This window comes from Porites lutea, chromosome 7 (assembly GCF_958299795.1).
Source record: "Porites lutea chromosome 7, jaPorLute2.1, whole genome shotgun sequence".
NCBI classification, from domain to species: domain Eukaryota; kingdom Metazoa; phylum Cnidaria; class Anthozoa; order Scleractinia; family Poritidae; genus Porites; species Porites lutea.
The window spans coordinates 278562-297662 of record NC_133207.1 but is presented as its reverse complement, the minus strand read 5'-3'; the positions used below and the strand labels follow the sequence as shown (position 1 = coordinate 297662).

Below are 19101 nucleotides of genomic sequence, written 5' to 3'. Positions count from 1 at the left end.
TTAAATAAACCATGAACAAATACTCCATAGTGCTTACAGCATATTTTATAGAATCCAACAAAAACAATGAGTCCAATCGGAACATTTTAACCAGAAGAACTGTGAAAGGATTTTATTCACTGCATGCACGATTTAAAGACTGTAAGTGAGTTCGTTAGTACAACGCATATAAAAGAGGCCCGAATCTTGACATATTGGAGTTAAAAATAAATCCTAATATCTAGCTTGACGCTTTGACAGTGAACACAAACAGCTTTTGAAGTACGGTTTACAGGAAGAGGATAGCATTGTGTAATCACAACACGGCAGTTTCTGAACTCAGCTTAGTATATTGCTATTTACATACAAATGTGTTGTAAGCAAGTTTCATCCCTGCCTTCAGAACTTGAATTCTTTGTACTTTTTAGCAGATTTGCCGCTGTCTGTCGCTTTTTTTCGTTTCTGTGAAACCAGAAAAAAAATACATATTGAGAGTTTTCAGTGTTTTTCTACATAAGCAATACATGACAATTTCAGTGTCTAATCCTTACCCTAAACCTTCTATTACACCAGTATAGACAGTATCAAAGCCTTGATGGGATGCAGCCCATCGTTCCTTTGCACAAAGTCTGCTTAACCGTGGAGCACGAAAGATAAAATTCACTTTATACAGTTCGAGACCCATAAAAACTGGTACAGAATTTGGCCTCAACATTTGTTGGACCACATATCGAGACAGTTTGAGCAGTTCTGGAAATAATTGACAACTTGACAAGAGGGTCTGAATGGGGTACCTCAATAACACTAAACACTTCATTTTTTGGCTTTGTAACGTGAAACAGTCAAATTTTAGGCATTTTAACACTAACATTACAAAATTCTTTGAAAAACGGCAGCAAAAAGGCCAATTTTATTTTGCTTAGTATATCAAGGAGTTTTCGGCCATTTAACGACCATTCCAGATTTTTTAGAAGATTTCCGAAAACTACCGACGATTCCCGAAGACTGTCGAAGATTTCCGAAGACTAACCTAGAGGTCCGACCATTGCCCAAGATGTCCGAAGAACCCTCCAAACACTTAACAGTATTCTGTTCGCAAATGGTAAACATTAAAAATTGGCCACTTTAACAGCAGACCTGCCCTCTAAAACTAACATTTTCAAATTGCAGTTCCATCCAGGCCCCAGTTGTTCGAAAGGTGGATAACGCTATCCACCGGATAAATCACTATCCAGTGGATAGCGCAATTGGTTTCCGTAATGTTTATCCGCTGGATAGTGATTTATCCGGTGGATAGCGCTATCCAACGTTTGAACAACCGGGGCCAGAACGGTAGACGAAGAAAACCTTAGTGGATGGCCTACCACTAAATCTTTAGTTAGTTATTTATTTATCTACTTTGATTATTCATTTATTTACTTACTTACCAACTTCAGTAGCTCAGTTCAACCCAAGTTGAAATTGTACAAACGGAGGCAGTTGTAAAGAGGCAAATCCATTTCATTAAAATGATCTTGAACTTGAGTGAACACGGCGTAAAAATTTGAATTAACGTCGTGAAATTTGTATTTCATGCCCCGTGACCGTGGTTTTTTTTTTTTACGCTTATGGTGAAAATTCATAAGACCCGTTTTCCCGTGAGTGTCACAAATACAAATACAGAAAATTGTTCGTGCGCTTAATATTTGCCACGCACAGACCTCGCCATCCAAAACTACCCATTCTGGACGCGTTAAGACTGAGGTTATAAATTAGAAAAAGTCGCTAACCTTTTGTTTAGCTGCATGTTCCGCCACCATATCGCTCAGGTCTTCTTTTTGTAATTGGCTTTCTCTTTCTTTAAGCTGCTCCTCGTATCTGAAAAACACGACAAAAATAAGTAAGTACAAATCGCGAATATTAATCGTACACCCTGCCAAAGAACTGACCTAACCAGAATTCAGAGAAAAGGAGCTTGCTAGCGAGTCAAAGTTGATTGTGATTGGCTGAAAAATGGCGTGAGATCTGTGAACCAATCATCAGGCTCAGCAAACCAAATTAGACAGTCAAATGACAACTTCGTGCTCTCAGCAAATAAAAACGTTTAACTGCTAACCTGGCCTGCATAGCCGCCGGGTCCAGCTCCAGCTCACTGGGGTCCAGTGCCACCTCGACACCCTCAGCCAGAGGCGCTCCAGCCTGGTAACAAAAAAGGAGTTAGATGGTTGGTCATAATAATGTAAGAAGTTACAACGCACGTGATCCACGTTAGAAATACGTGCAGTCAATGACAGAACTTACTTTTCTTTGAACACCTGCAGCTGCCTATAAAGCAGAAAAAAAAACAGTAAATTGTTTTGCTCAGAGAATAAAAACTAATGACAATGATCAACGGTCAATCTTTCGATAAAACGAAAGTCTACACTGTATTTACATTTCAAAGTAACCAGCGATGAACAACAGCACTTGTTAAACTAATATTTACCGACGTCATGTCGTACACATGCGCAGATCCCATCATAGCAGCGCCCACGCTGATTCTCTTTTCCTGTAACACGGTGTACAGCGGTTGCTGTTCAGCACCAACCTCCATGGCTTCCTCGATGTTCTTTCGTTTACGTAGTTCAATCATGTCTGGTGTTTCCATACCAGCTGGAATGGATGTCAAACCGCTCGGGGTGATAAGTCCACTACAAAATGACAAAACAAAGAACAGATTGAAACAGATTAACAGAGAGCACGGCGAAACTTCTAACGTGAATTAGTCACTAAGAAGACGCTCGGGAAGAAATCTAAGACAGGCGCTAATCAGCCAATAACACGATAAGAAAGAGTTTGGTTTTTAGATCCCCTTTTCGCTTTCCTCAAGTGAGAATGAGCTATCTTGCTCTCCTATATTTTTTTTTTTGCGTTATCGGTTTCACTACAGCAAAAAGTTATTAATTTTTGAATTACGTCATTTCCTTGATCGGTTTTCAAAGTTTCCTAAAATTATTTGATTGTATGATGGACCCATTGTCTTAAATGCAGCTATTAATACTCTCTCCTTAAAAGTACTGAAAATGGCTCATACTTTATGACCGTGAGGAATTATTGGGTTATCGCCCTGTAAACAAGTCAAATTATTGTTTAAACACGTTAACACTAGACGAACTGAAATCGGTAACGGAGACTGACAAACTTACGTATCAGCTGGTGTAATGAGACCTGTTTGATCTTCCTCCTCTTCGGATTCTTCCTTTAATTGAAAAAATAAATAAACTGTACTGAGGTTTTTTTTCAAAGTTCTTGAGAGATTTGTCCTAGTCCTAGTGGTTCACCTAGATTGTGCCCTGGTTGGATAAAAAACTAACATGAGCTAACATGAAATGTCCGCTATTAAGTAAAAAATAAGGCTCATTTGCAGGCCTACAACTGAAAGGTGCTGCCTGGCCCTCTCCCCATCATGACAGCTTCTAAAGGATGCAATTCATGCTTCCTTTCCCTCCCCACCTATGTGATCACAGGTGATTCATGTTTCCGTTCCCTCCCCACCCATCGGATACCTCTGACTCGGATTCCTCTTCTGACTCAGATTCCAGCTCGCCCCAGGGTTGGTTCTCAATCTGTTCATCTTCCTCCACCACAGGAGCCTCCTGCTGCTGGATACCGAACACATCACCATACAGTGGCTTGCCTTGTTCATCCACAGGAGGCTTACCCCACCCACCTGCATGGTAACCAAATGATGCACCCTGCAGCAAACAATACAGCATACAAACACAGGGTCCATGTTAAACAATAATAATTCATTGGAAAACTATACTGAGGAGGATAGCAAAAAATATCAAGGCTGCGATTTGTGCAATCTAATAACATGGGGAGCCAAGACATGGGTAATTGTATCTTAAATGCAAAAAAACAACCATTTAACAAATATTCCTGGAAACATCAAGTTGTATACAAAATTATTTTACAGTACACAAACTTTCATCATCTTTGACAAAAAGTTTCAACAACAGTTTGAAACATGACTGACCTCCCATAAGTCAACATAAACACTTACTCCTCACTTAGGGCAAAATTTTAACTTAGGGGAGGGGTAGGTGCTCACATATCCAAAAACCTAAATTGATCCACATCCGACACGTGCTCTGCTTTTGTACCAGAACTTTTTTTCACTTAAACTACCCGAGGCTTGCAATTAAGTGTCATATGCAGAGGAACTATTAGCATCTGTAATGTGATGCCACTATCAATAGAACAAGAGAGAGATATGGAGTTGATATAGTGTGTGTTTTAGTACAGCATTTCAGTATTGCAGTTTTGATCACGACAGCAAGTTTCTTCCTATCAAAAGCCAATAAAATAAAAAACAAATTGAACGACAAATGAACACATTTACGCTTTTCCATCCTTACCTCAGGAATAGGTGCATTTAATCCAGGGATTTTTAAGCTGGGGTATGATGGCGGAGGTCCATATCTTTGCATGGCAATTAACCATGGGGGCGGAACTAGCTGATTATTGGGGCCAATTGGCATCCCAAGGGCTGTCCGGAGCTCATCTGACAAGTCTCCTGGCTTCTTCTCTTTCAATTTTGTCTCAAACTCCTTTCCCTGATTAAAAAAAAGAGGAATTAGGATCAGGACTTTCCTTTGCTTGTTATTTTTCTTGAAACCTTGCTTTAAGCTCACAACCTTCCCTTCCCTAAAGAAGATTCAATTGAAAGTGAAGATTATGAATACAGTAACCTCTGTTATCACTCCCACAATATGTCCAAGTGGTGGAGAGCAAGTGGTGAGAAACAGCTGTGTTTGTAACCTATGATTTTATTGAATATGCAATAAAAAACATTGAGTACAAATCCTAGCTCACCTCATAATAAAGTTCCCCATGTATTAACATCTTAGGCTTTGTTTGCCATCTACAAAAAGAGATCACAACCATTACATTCACAAAACATTAAAGGACTGTGTTCTTAGACTAAGCCTTCTTGTCTATGCTTGGCTATCCTTGGAGTGAAGTATAAGGTGAACTATCAAGAGAAGACCATATATAATGAAAGCCTTTATACTGGCTATTACGCAACAAGCTATAACAACAGGTTAAAGATGAGAAAAAATACTCACTTGAAAAAAGCATCATGAAGCTTCTGATAGTCAATGTCAATCTTTCCCATCTTTGGTCTGACCTAAAATCAAATGCAAGAGAAAGTAATACTGTGATTCCTGCATGGAAAAATACACTGTGTCACCATTAATTTTTGCTAGTGGAAAAAAAATAATAAAACCACCACATTTGAATATTATTTATCCTACCTTTCCTCTCATCTTTGCTTTCATGGTCTTTTGGTCTTCCTGTGATCACCAACAAAAACAAATGTATGAGCTACATGATAATCAACTAGACAAAAGTAAACATTACTAACTTACTGTCACAGTGAAAGTTGAGAAAAGGAAGAATGTAATGTTCATGGCTTATTTGCAAAATTTCTCTTCTGACTAAGGAAACTGAGCAGCAGTTTTGGTACTGAGGGGACATTTTGTGGTAATTTTAAGCATCGACATTATGAGGTCAATGAACTTTAGCATATCAGCGGGCCAGTGGAGGATCCTCTTGTGTCTCTCTGGTGAAATACTCAAGATACCTTTTCCTGCATTGCTTCCCTCATTTCCATGATTCCAGTTCTCTAAAAAAAGGAGAAATACACACAGGTTAGAGACAATGTATTTTGGGTCTACATAAACAAATTTGAAGATAAAAAATGCTAAGACAGTTACCATAATAGCAATTATATGGTTTGTCCCTTGCTAAATGTAGTTTTTTTCTTTGAATGGATGCATCACATCCAACGTTTTCAAGCAAAATAATTTACAAATTTTACGGTTTATTTTTCATCATATCTGATTCATAAGTTAGCAGGAGAGACAAAAATTGTGATTCTAATGGGAGTTGGAATCATGTCATCCAGATAACAAAAACAAATTTCCATTCCACTCAAATACCATTAAAAAAATATATAGGTACAGGTATCTGTAAACTTATCACAATAACAAAATTCAGTTCTGAAAATATGATCTTAATCAAACCTTGATGAACTCAGGCAGTTCAAATGGTGGCTTCACAATACCTCTTTTACCCTTAAAGATGGTGAAAAATGACAACATGTAAGGCATAAGAATAATAACATCTCCAATAGCAAGGTCAACTTTGACTAGAAAAATTACTATTTCAGTTGAGAGGATTTGATCATATACAGGTAGGTCTGATCTTACTGAAATACATGTGCAGGTATTGTAAGTTGCAGGAATAACTGAGCATATTTATTCTGCAAGTAGAGATACATGCAAATGTTTATTTTTCAGATGCAAGGAACTGAACAAACAAATGATAATTGATTGTACAGAAAGTAAGACATGCATCTGGTATTGGCCAGTCTAATGAAAGTTTCTTCTGCAAACGTTAATTTACATTTGTATTGAAAGGCAAATGTACGCAGCCAATACATTGCTCATTTATTTCCTAACAATAAACAGTTTTCCCTGTCAAGAATTTGATGCATTTAAATACAATTTAAAGGAGTTAACAACTAAGAGCGCCTGGGTGCCTAGGTCAGCGGTCTTTGGCATGCGCATGCCCGGTGGCTGGCTACATCGATCATGTGATTCCTTGGCGCGTTCAGTTTTCCCTTCGTGCTGGGTTCTGTAGGGCCATTTTCTTCCCTCCCGCCCTCCCCCTAGGCTTGTTGGGTTTTTCTCCACTGACGTTTTTTCAGTGTGACGGGTGCCTGTTCCTTTCCTTTGGTGTGGGGGCTCATGGCTGGGTTGCACTGTTGTGCCAGTCATGGGGGCATTATTTCAATCTAGGGGCTGGCTGCCAATAGTGGAAGCCCCTGGATACTTCAGACACCCAACCTCCATTTTAGCGATGCAGTTGTTAACCTTGTTAAAAGTGTAGATGGAGAACCATGGCAAAATGTATTTTCCTTAACAGGTCTACTTGTTCAAAACTACCATGTTGGTTTTTGAACAAAGAAACTTACCAATGAGTATCATACCAAAAAGTTTATTGTTGGCACAAGCCATGTTCAAACTCTATAAGAACTTGTTAAGAAAAGGTATTATTCAAAAAGTATCTTAGGGTAAGAAACTAAAGTGCAGTACCTGAAGGTATTTTCTTTTGAAGCACCAATGTCTGGGGACTGGGACAGTATTACGACATGACTGGAATGAAGGCAATAAGAGAGAATGTAACAGTCATCAAAAAAATATCTACATGTAGCCTGCCAACAAAGTGTGAACAATTAAGGGAAATGTGCTGACACTGTAATCTACGAGCTCAGTGAGTATTCTGTTCTCCTAGGAATGAGTTGTGTCAGTTTAATGTGCTCTTCCCACAGATAATGCTTTCACTTAACAACAAATGCAAAGTGAATCTCAAAGTGTGGGAGCAGTCAAAGGCAAATCAAAATAGTAAAGGCAATTTAAAGAAATCCCCTTTGAAGAAAACATAAATAAAATTATTGTAGGGTTCAACAAAAGTAACTAAGGAAATATAAGGACAATATACACTCAAGAAGAAAACAGTAGGACTATAATCAGCACATGAGAAGTAGTAACACTCATCTACAGCCTAGGAGCCGGAGTCTTGTTGTAGAATTTAAGATTCGTGGGCCACCTGTTGACTCACTCTTACAAGTAATCGATCAACCCTTTTCTAAGAGAAAACTAGAGAGAGAATTTATATATAGTGGAGACCTTAGTGCAGAATGTCTATTTTTATTGCAGAGATTAAACATGAACTGTCTACCTTCATATCAACAATGGCACCAATTAAAATAAAAACATCTTAACTGTCTTACCTTTAAAAATACAAGGAATTTAGGATCCTGAGCAGTTACATCATGCATTTCCACCACATCGGGTCTTGGAACCAACTAAACAAAATAACAGTAGCATTTATAATAAAATATTCAAAAGCACATGAATGAAAGAAATACAAGCAGCAAAAAAGGATGTCGTGTTGTCATTTATGCAGCCACTAATCCAATCATGGATTATTCCTCTTTCTTGATAAAATCACAATCAAACAATGCTTTTACAACATAAAGCTTTCCAAACAAAACAACACAAACCTGTTTTAGTTCAGCCACACTAAGCCTGTTCATTTTTCTTAGTTTCTTCTTGGAGAGCTTAGGTTGATCATCTTCAGATTTTTTCTGCCAAGACCAAAAAACAAAAGCACCTCAACATCTCAAATGATAATCGAAACCCTCTATACACAAATGACAGAGACAAATGATAAAATGAAACCTTTTATGCACAATAACCATGATGAATAATATCTGTCAAGAAACTGATAAATCCGTAAAAAGACATTTGTGAAAAATACATGTAAAGAATTGATTGAAATATCAGATACATGTTTGTCTTACCACTATATCTTCATCATCATCATCATCATCATCATCATCATCTTTATCCATACTATGATCTTTTGCTTCAGTTTTCTTTGCTGCCACCTGTAACAGATACCCTCAACTGTGAATATGTGAAGGAATATGTAAAGAATAAAAATCTATCCTTAACAGTTTCTACCTCAGTTTTGCTTAGTTGGTTTTCTATCTTTACAAATACATAAACAGTATGTTACAGGTCAAAGTTAATTTCAGGTCAAAAATTTTTAACCTGGGTTGATTCTCAATTTCCTTGGTCTCCTAGCCCTTATTCATGAATTAGAGACAAAGGAGATTGACAATCAACCTCTGCATTCAATTTTGCCCTGTAATATTTTCTATGTTGGTGTACAGTCATTGGTTTCTTTTCTTTTTTTGTGACTGTGAATTTCCTGCACAAAGCTATACAGGGCAGTAACTTCACAACACTCATAAAAGTTTTATTCAACATGGACTACTCATATCAGTTTTTATGTACCTGTCTTCCCACTGATTCTCCAACTGCCCCAATCCACCCATTGCCATGCAAGGGGTTTGGATGGATTTGATTGTGCTTTCCATGAAAGATGATTTGATTCAGTATTAATTGATTAATCCTTTCAAAGGGACCATAGACTATTGAGTCTTCGTAGTTAGACATTGATTTGGAAGTGGTTGATTAACTTGAAGCAGGCCAACAACAAAAAATTTTTACTCACAGTTTCTTCTTTTTGGTCAGCCTTTTTCTGTGTTGCATCTTCTTTGACAGGGTCGGTTAACTGTGGTACAGAGAATCAACACAAAATAACCAGTTAAAATTGTATTATGGGAAATTATTACGGTCCAGCCTGGTAACAAATTGCAAACACCATCGGGGCTAAAAAACCGGCTGGAAATTGAAAGTTAAGAAACCATTGCTTTTTAAGTCACAGTAACTTGCAGAGGCAGATTACATGCACAGTTTGTGAGAAACGTACTGTGTGAAGTAGGCTGTCCTAACCAGAAAATGCCACTAAATTTTATCCCTATATGACCAGAATAAAATCACAAGGATAAAACTATGGAGTTTATAAAATTCATTACCTTGAATGCCTCAAATATCTTAGCAAAAGCTCTGTAGTTAGGATCATGTGGACTAAGGGATTCAGTCACATATTCCACCTCAACATCATCAGTTTCTTCAACATCATGTGGCTGTTCTTGAACAAACTACGGGCAAGAAAAAACTACTGTAAATTACAATGTGGGTAAAGCCATCAAGCACAGTTTCCCAAGATGTCTAGAACTTGCCAAGATGACAGGGACATTGTAAACTGTGGCATTTATACTGTGTTCATGTTAAATGAACTTTAAAGATTATTCTGTAATAAAAAGTTAAATGGAAACAAGAACCTGCAGGAGTTAAATTCAGTAATTAGTCTAAAATGTAAAAATGAAGGACAGTAACATGATTAACACAAAGAAACAGATTCTGTATCCTATTTAATGAATTGTTGTAAAAAATAAGGACCTTTGAAGCCTTTTAATGAACTTTTAAAACATACTACAGTACACATTAGGGTTTAAGATCCTTCCATTCTCTCTCACCTCTATCCTCTTCCTTCGCTTCTTCTTCTTCTTTTTTTTCTTTTTTTCTTTGCTCTAAAATGAAACACAGATTAATCAAAGTAATCATTAAACAAAAGGAAAGACACATTAAGATGTCAACAAAAAACTAGACCCAATAAGAATAATTTGCTACCAATAATTATTTACAATACTACAAAAAAACTATAAGTGACTTTGTGTTTTTCGGAAGCAATTGGCATGATACCGGTATATGGGGAAACACTATCTTCAACTTGCATTCCCGTAAGAAGTGAAAACAAAGTTTGATTACAAATTCATGAATGTACATGTACCTCAACAACTGGTGTTTCATCAACCTCTTCATTTTCTACACCTTCAACTTCATTATGGTACTCGCGTTCAGCTTCTTCTGGCATTTGTGGTTGTTGTATTTCCTGCATAAATTGGTCATTTGTTGTTTCCATTTGCACATGTTCAGGAGCAGACAAATTGTCCTGAGGCAGAAAACGGTTTTCCTTTACTTCTTCTGCTGGAGGATAATCAACCATAACCCATGGCTCACGGGTTTCTGACGACACCAGAATATCACCATCATGGGATTCTTCACGATATTCCCCAGCATAAGCAGTGTTTGCTTGTGGAATGTCTTGTTCCTCTGAAATGTAAAATTCATCAGTTTCTTGCACACCTACTAGTGTAGTCTCCTGTGTCCAGGAAACTTGTGCTGGGAGATTGTCCTTCAACTCAGGGGCAATGACTTGCTGCTCAGTAACAGGAGTCTCAGAAATGTCCTCTTGAGCTGGCTCATGCATTTGTTCACTTGCATTTCCTGGTTCAGGTAAATCTTCATTGTCCCTTTCCTCCTGAGAATGTACAATGTTCTGTGCTTGATCACCTTCATCAACATTATGAACTTCAATTTGCTGATCTGCAACATCTACATCTGGACGTTGTGGTTGATAACCAGGCTCTTCACGCAAAACAGGCATTTCACTACCTGTGGCAGTTTGTTGTATAGCAGGTTTTTCTTCGGGTATTAGTACTGGTACATGAGCAGTAAGTGGTGCATCCTCTGTTTTCATGACTACCACAGGATAATGTTGTTCCAACTGATAAAATGGAGCAGGGGTTTCTGTTGCTGGAATTGTCTGAGGTTTAACTTGTTCTTTTTCATCACTGACGGATGCTGATTGTGTGGAGCTAGGCTCAGGTTGAGATGGATACCCAGGTTCTGATACAAAAGGAAAAAAAACTAGTGTATTCTAAACAAACTCTAATAAAATAATGTACCATTAATAATATAATATAATAATTTAAAGAAATCTCAAAATTCAAATCTTAAAAAAAAAATGCTAGCAGTGATTAAAGCATATGTGCTAAACACCTTTTCTCACAAAAGATACATGATTGAAATCCAAACAACACTGTAGACAATAAGTTGTTGGCCTAGAGTTCTACATTCACCAACTGTTCAATGCAAAGCAAGTGCTTTAGATTTTTTAGATATTAGTACCAATACATTACAATGAATTAACCACTTTAGTGATTAAAGTACTGCGTGAGATGTAATGTCAAAATTTATACAGCATTTTAGATACCAAAGCATTTTAGAAAACAAACCTTCATGATCTGTACTTTCTTCATCTTGAACTAACTGCTGGGTATTTTGGAGCTAGAAAAAAAAATGCAAGCAACAATTACAGTGAAAATAAACAAAAGTAGCCATGTACCAATATTTTTGGTAAAATAATCAATAATGCTGGTGTGTCAGAAATCTCATGTAGATATTCATGGATACTGCAGAGAGAATCTCAATATTTTTACTCATCATTCACACCATTCTAACAAGTCAACTGTGCCCGCTCATGCTCCAAATCTAACTGATGAACTTGGTTTGACCTAGGGGCAAAGAGTTGCGGTGCAACTACAGAATATCGGGCCATATTTTAAAGTCTCTAAAAGAAGTAGCTGGGTGGCTTGCTAGCCATGACAAGTGTTCAAAGAATGAGAAAAATATAAGACGTATAAGTATAAGACAAACATAAAAAAGATATCAGAGTATGAAATTTAAAGAACAAGTAACAGTATAAGTTATATTTTAGTGGCTCAGTGGATCAATGGCCCTCAGTAGAGGTTAGCACCTTAAAGAACATGCAAGAAAGGTATATATTTTAGCGGTTCAGTGGTTCGTCGGGTGAGGTTATGTGGGTTAGTGGCTTGATGGCTCAGTGGCTCATCACTGATGCTGAGCCACCCCAAAGAATATACCTAGAAAATTTGCCCTGTATTCTGTAGTTAAGGCAGAGTTGCTTGTTAATCAGTCTGGCATTGTTGTTCACTTTTAGTTTGATACACAATAGGTAATGTTCTGTCATGTAATCTTATCCACAGATTTGAAACTTTTTACTTAATTTAGACTAACTGAAGTGAGAACTAAGTATGCTGATTGAATAAGGACATGGGACTGGGCGCCAAATGGAGTAGTCGTGTTTTTTTGTCGCTCCGACGCTGCCTTGCCGTTTCACTATATCAGTTTCAGGAAATTAGCCAAATCAGCCTCAAACTATTTAGAAAATCTTTGCTTTTCCTTTCCGTTATGCCCAACGAAAAGCGAGCGAGACAAGTGGCATGCTTAAGCAGTGAAGATGAAAGAACGCCACCACATAAACATGAGGCCGGTGCCGCCATCTTGGAAAGCATACACGAAAAGCTAAAGAAGCTAGACGTGCTTGAACAAATAAACGGAAGACTGCTGAAGATTGAAAATACCGTTGGTGACATGGAAAGAGGACTTAACTCTATGACAGCAGAACTGCAGAAGGTAAAAACGGATTTAGACTCAAAAGCAGATAACGCCACTGTCGATGCGCTGAAGGATGAAATCGAAGAATTACAAAACAGGTCAAGAAGGAACAACTTAGTCTTCTACAATATACCAGAGAAAGCCGAAAAAGGAGATTGCATCTCTTTTGTACAGGATTTTATTACGCAGCATATGGGCCTTGAAACGTTATGTGGCCATGTTGAGCTGGAGAGGGCACACCGCACGCCAAGCAAAACGCCTTCTGCTGGTGAAAAGGGTCCCAGACCAATGCACGTCGCTTTTCTTCGATACACGGATAAGATGAAGGTACTAAGGAATGCCGCCGCTCGTCTAAAGGATAACCCGTTAAACGGAAATGCCATCGGTATAAGTGAGGATTTCGCCAAAAAAACCCAACGGCGGAGGCAAGAGCTCGTGCCCTACAGAAAGTTTCTAAAGAAGAAACTCGGAGACGACCGGAAAGTCTACATCGCATATCCTGCAATACTCAAATATGTCGATGCCAATGGCCGTCACAGAATCGTAAGAACAGAAGAACTAGCAAAACTACGCCATGAAATGGAAGAGGCAAAGAGTTAACCTAGCAACGCCGTCGGAGTGATACTGACCAACAACAACTTTAATCTCACATTCTACCCATCGTTGGAGTTAAAAGAACTTCACAGGCAATGCCTTTAATTTGTTTCATAAAAGGTAATTTTCGTTTTTATGTTGTAAGTGATGTAATGTTTTCTCCAGGAATCTTAATTCTTAATTGTAATTTTTTGTAACCTTAAATTTTGTAGTGAAAGTGTTGTAAGTGATGTAGTGGTAATAAAGATCTCTGTTAATAAAAAAATAAAAATAAAAATAAAAAATAAAAAAAAAATAAAAATGCTGATTGAATACGTTGCTGCTTTAAGTCGAATTTTATCAAACGAGTTTCAGCACATGAGTGGGGCGGCCTTATTTTATTAAATTCTGCAGACATTGCACTTTTGTAGTCACAACCTACCGACAAAAAGTAACTATGAAGTCTCGCCACTAGTTCCGCCTTAAGACCTATAAAACAAAACAAGTGTAAAACTATTAACCTAAAACGATACAGCGTAAACTAACTGTAAAGTGCACGTGGAAAACAGACAAAATGAACACTTTTGCTTCCAAACAAAGTGTCATATAACTGAGAAGTTCATTTAAAATAGGTGGAATAAATACTTATCAAAACTACCTGATGTTTGAAGTCCAAGGGATGCTAGCCGTGCCTTTAAATCCACAACTTTAAGCTTTTTGAGTTCCTCAATCGTAGGAACCGCATCGTCCTCCATCTTGGATAATGCTGTCTGAACGTCGCCGCAAGGGATTATGGGTCCATCATAATTGGGACTGGATCCGACAATGCAACGCCTGACGAAAAATGTTAATACTTGAGCACAATTATGTGATGAAACTACAAATATTTCCTCAAAATGGAGATTCACTTTCTTGGTACTGGATCTTGTTATCCAGCTCCGTATCGGGGAGCATCGTGCGTAATTCTGAGACATGAGACAGGCTGTTGGATGTTTGACTGTGGAGAAGGAAGCCAAACTCAGCTCATGAAAAGTGCAATTAAACCAGGGAAAATCAACAAGATATTTATTACACATCTCCATGGAGATCATTTGTTTGGCCTACCTGGTTTGCTATGCACAATGGGGATTAACTCTACTGAAAACCGAGAGCCCGTTGAAATTTACGGACCAGTTGGTCTTAGGAAATATTTAAGGGTGTCTTTGGAAGTGTCACAATCAGTGCTTGGTTTCAGATACTCAGTAAACGAACTTCAATGTTTAACTCCAGGTAAGAGAAAGTAAGAGCTGTAAGAGCTAGTCAAGTAAAAAGAAATCATGCCTGAAACACGATCTTTCCTGTTCTCGAAGGAAACCAATAATTGGCTATTTCATAACAACTGTAGCCATAGGAGTTAAACCAGGGGCTGCCACGAACACATCCAGCTGCAGTTGAGGCAGGGATTAAACTTGGGTCTCCAGATTGTAATTTAAGAACTCTAACTTCTTGACCACACTGACCTCTCCTCCTCCTTTTATAATGTGTAATAATAATAATTACGAGCTTAACTTTGGAGTACTTTTAGTGAAAAAGACCTCTAAAATTTTGATGTAACTTTTGTTGCAGAGTTATCAATGAAAAGTGCCACAGATTGGACAAATTCTTCCCTTGCATCAGACAACCTGCACCCGAGTGAAACTACAGGGAGAACTATCTGTGAAAATGAAGATGGTTTATGGTCGGTTTGTCAAGAAGAAAATTTAACTGTGTTTGCAGCACCTCTTAAGCATCGTATTGAATGTTTTGGTTATGTAATTCAAGAAAAGCAGCATCCAGGTAAACTAGACCCTAATCTTCTGAAGCAGAAAGGAATTCCGCCGGGTCCTCTATATTCAAAAATTAAAAATGGAGAAGCTATTACAGCACCTGATGGCAGTATTATCATGCCTGATCATGTGCTGGGCCCAGCTCGACCTGGTCGTAAAGTTGTTCTTCTCGGAGATACATGCGACTCTTCAAGGATTGTAGATATTGCTTGTGATGCAGATGTTGTTGTTCATGAAGCCACTCTTGAGGATGAACTCAAAGAAACTTGCATAGATCATGGGCATTCTACACCAGGTAATTTTCTTGTAATATATATTATATATGGCTGCAAATAGTGTTCAAATACTTAAAGTTATGTGCATTTTGATCAGACATTTCCCATAATCCATTTGAGTGCAAACACAACAAGAATCAAGTAATGGAAAATTTTATTTCATTTCTACAACAAAGGAACAAAGATGTAAAGATACACTGTATCTTCCTTTTCATGATCAAGCTGTCTAAAGAAAGCCAATAAGCAGAAATTTTAAGTAGTACCAAAATCACATAACTTTTAGCACCCCAAGCAATAGCAATCATTCACATTAGAGTTTTTGTTGAGCTCATATAATCATTGCCAGTTGTCTATTTGGTCATATGACTTTCCTAAAACAATGGTTTGCATTTCACATGTTCTTAAGCTTCCAGAATACAGAGCTCAGATGACAAGCCACATGAAAAAAACGTTTGCTTGAAATGGTCACATGAGCTATACAGAAATTCAAATATAAATTATTGTTTATAATTAACATTGTACTGCAGACTTGAGTATCATCATAAACTTTATTAATTGTGAAAGTTAAGGTTTGAAGTCAAATTTGTTTGTTCCACAGAAATGGCTGGACATTTTGCTGCTCAAGTTAAGGCCAAAAAGCTTGTTCTAACCCATTTCAGTCAAAGATATAAAGGAGTTAATGACAATTTGGCTGCACAGGATGCTGACTGCAATGTGAAAAAACTTGTAAAGCAAGCAGAAAAGGTCTTTATGACAGGCAGCATTGTTGCTGCAGAAGACTTCCTGGTCATTCCTATAACGTTAACATAAGTATAGAAATAACTAAATCAAGCACCTCAAAGAGAAGGAAAAAAAATAAAGTTTTATTGCAATCATTTTACAAGCAAGTTAAATCATTGATTATACTTTATGGTCCATTCAAAAAGTTCGTTATTTGAAACACACAGTTTACAAGTGCATTGTGTTTATGAAAAGCAATATATTGAACTTAACATATTTTTAAATCATATGGCAACTATTACTAAACCACACATATTTACATGGGTCAATGTTGGTGTCACATGAAACACAAAATATATCAGTTCTAATCAGTTACATAAATTTTTTGTTGGGCGTCAATGTCAAGTTGTTAAATTGGTATATTGTAAATGTGTTATAACATCATAGGTAGCCCATGAAACAATTTTTTTTGTATTCATTTTGCCTATAAGTGGTTTGTATTTTGTACTTTTACTATCCTGTGTCCTGATCATGTTAAATGTAAACTAGTTTAAGTTTTGAAATATATTCAAAGTGACTTCAACACTACAAATTTAAAAAGGTTGAGTTTGATCGTCCGGGTGAACATAGTCCTGAATAGGACTGTTGTTGTTGACAGTGACTGACGTTTCGACAACCTGACAGACAACCAATAACATCGCGACATAATTGACCAATCAGATCAATAACCAGAGTATAATACCATCAACTGACGTGATACAACTCACTTTGACTCTGAAGATGACTACCGCACAGGTTGTCGAAACGTCAGTCACTGTCAACAACAACAGTCCTATTCAGGACTACATTCACCCGGACAATCAAACTCAACCTTTTGAAATGACTCCTGGGTTCAAACCTTTCACACTACATATTTATTTCTTACATTACATCTGGAGTAGTTTGAATCATCATTACTTACCTTTTACCCTTGAAGTGGAGGGGTCTCTAAACATACCGATATTTCAAATGCTACCTTATCTTCAAGCACCAAGGGTTTATCATCGATAAGTATCAAATGAAACTGGCACTCAATAGCTGAATGGTACTGCCGTATCCTTTGTTAATTCAATAGTTTTATTTTCCTTTCAGTAAGTGTAGGATGAGTGTGCATGCTATTTAACTATACACGTGCTTTATTTACTTATTTACTTGACACATACATTCAGTTCGTTATTTAACACATTACATTTTCTTTGGGTTGTTTTCCTACTCATACACCTTGTCAGTAACTGTGCTCACATTGTGGGTGGCTCCTCCTAAACTGTTCTGCAATTGGTATAGGATTTAATGGAGCCAAAATCAATAGTGGAATTGCACACATTTTAGGCATCCTACTGATGAACAGTTACGACTTTTAGATATTTCGAGCAACAGCAATTTGCCATCTGTCCTCTTTGAATCAGTCTACTGAGACTAGATGCCAAAAAAAAAAATCCCTACCCTAGTACAGAAAAATTTCTTTACTAGAAACTCTTTTACTGTCATCACTATAATCTGAAGCAATGCAATGTTTATCCCATTATCTGATGCGTCATAAGGCCAAGTGAACAAATGCAGGTTATCAGAAAAGATTTTCTGAATAGTCTGGTTTGGTAGTGCAAGGTCTTGAGGGTATATACACTAGTAATGACGTTTACTGGTCTTGGGTAAAATACTAACTTCCAATCCACCATCATCATCTCCCTGAAAATAATACATGTCAATACCTCGACTGCTGCAGTCTCCATAGACGACATAGACAAGCCATTCATAGACAAGCCCTGCTGTAACTAGTACTACTCCAGTAGAAAAACCACCAACGGCTGTCTCCTTCCAGTAAGTAGACACCATTGGTACTTCCCATTCAAAGTATCCAACAACAAGTGCAGATAAACCTAGAAAGATTCCAAGAAGGCATGCCCACTTGGCAAACATTTCACTTCCGATAGTAGATTTTGAGATCCATGAATAGACAATCCCAAAAGCAGCAAGATTCACCTCTATGACTTTGCGGAGATCAGAAACCAAGCAATTTACTTTTCCAGTGTCATTTTTATCCTCCAAAATAAGCCTCAACATCAGAGCGACAAGCGGCACAGCTGTCGGACCAGCAATATCTGGCTGCAGCACCGTGCTGGTGATGATCAAGAAGTTTCTCGCATTCAGAATAGCCTCAAGGATCTCGGGAGATTTCTCTTTAGCGTGATAAACTACCTCCAGAAGTCCGATCAGTGACGTGGATTCTATGAGATCTTTGTGATCGTGGTCTTGCATGCTCAAAGAAAAGTTCTCGTCTGCAACCGGTCCTCCCTTTATGACTTGAGAAATATCCTTCTTCAGACTGATTACGTGAGTTGGGCAGAGGTACAATTCTCGCCTATGGCCGCTTTGCTCACGGCATGTAGGGTGACGACAAAATACTTCGTCTCCAGACAAGTTAGGATGAAACTGCTTGAGTACGAAAGACCCAGCACACTTCCCAGGAATTCTCAGCATCACTTTCTCTCCAAAAAGGCTTTTAGCATCTTGAATTGTTCCACGCGTCACATGTGGCGGGGTGTGTTGACATTCGGTCATCTCACTGGTCATCTGCTGGAGAAGCCTTCGCAGATCACTAACAGTGGTCAAGAGAGAATGACCTAGCTCATTCTCTCTTGCAGTGGTGCAATTGCGACGTGTTTGCTGAAGGCTTGCCATTATAATGTCAGCTTTATTTACAGACACATAAAACTGATCATTACCTGCAACCACAACAAATTTAAGTCCTTCGACTTCTTGCGTTTTGGGACTTCCGGGTTGGAGTTCAATGTAAAATACGACAAACGGCTTACCACGTGACAAAATACGTGGAAATGATTGGTTTTCCAGGATGACGTAGACAGGGCTTAAAAACGTTTGATTAGTCCAGAGGTTGTGACGTAAAATCTCGTAGTTACTGCGCATGCGGAAAGTTAAGAATGA

The 19101-nt window shown here is 37.9% G+C and overlaps 2 protein-coding genes across 3 annotated transcripts; one reads left to right on the top strand and one right to left on the bottom strand.

The window, feature by feature from the left end:
• Positions 1-71: 71 nt before the first annotated feature.
• On the bottom strand, positions 72-14114 carry LOC140942751 (splicing factor 3B subunit 2-like). Of its 2 annotated transcripts, XM_073391739.1 has the most exons (24): positions 13978-14114; positions 13762-13808; positions 11564-11615; positions 10276-11174; positions 9962-10015; positions 9458-9583; positions 9094-9153; positions 8375-8461; positions 8075-8158; positions 7802-7876; positions 7104-7163; positions 6030-6080; positions 5588-5629; positions 5259-5297; positions 5070-5131; positions 4816-4864; positions 4359-4556; positions 3504-3692; positions 3144-3196; positions 2444-2648; positions 2260-2283; positions 2075-2157; positions 1749-1836; positions 72-441 (listed from the first exon to the last, which is right to left on the bottom strand). In XM_073391739.1, the coding sequence occupies exons 1-24, from the start codon at positions 14072-14074 to the stop codon at positions 379-381; spliced, it is 2787 nt and encodes a 928-aa protein (XP_073247840.1). In that variant the 5' UTR covers positions 14075-14114; the 3' UTR covers positions 72-378. The 2 variants fall into 2 exon arrangements, with proteins under 2 accessions (XP_073247840.1, XP_073247841.1); XM_073391740.1 differs by lacking the exon at positions 3504-3692.
• A 73-nt stretch (positions 14115-14187) lies between these two features.
• On the top strand, positions 14188-16227 carry LOC140944229 (zinc phosphodiesterase ELAC protein 1-like). The gene is made up of 3 exons (XM_073393360.1): positions 14188-14588; positions 14925-15419; positions 15998-16227. The coding sequence occupies exons 1-3, from the start codon at positions 14216-14218 to the stop codon at positions 16207-16209; spliced, it is 1080 nt and encodes a 359-aa protein (XP_073249461.1). The 5' UTR covers positions 14188-14215; the 3' UTR covers positions 16210-16227.
• The last annotated feature ends 2874 nt before the right edge of the window (positions 16228-19101 follow it).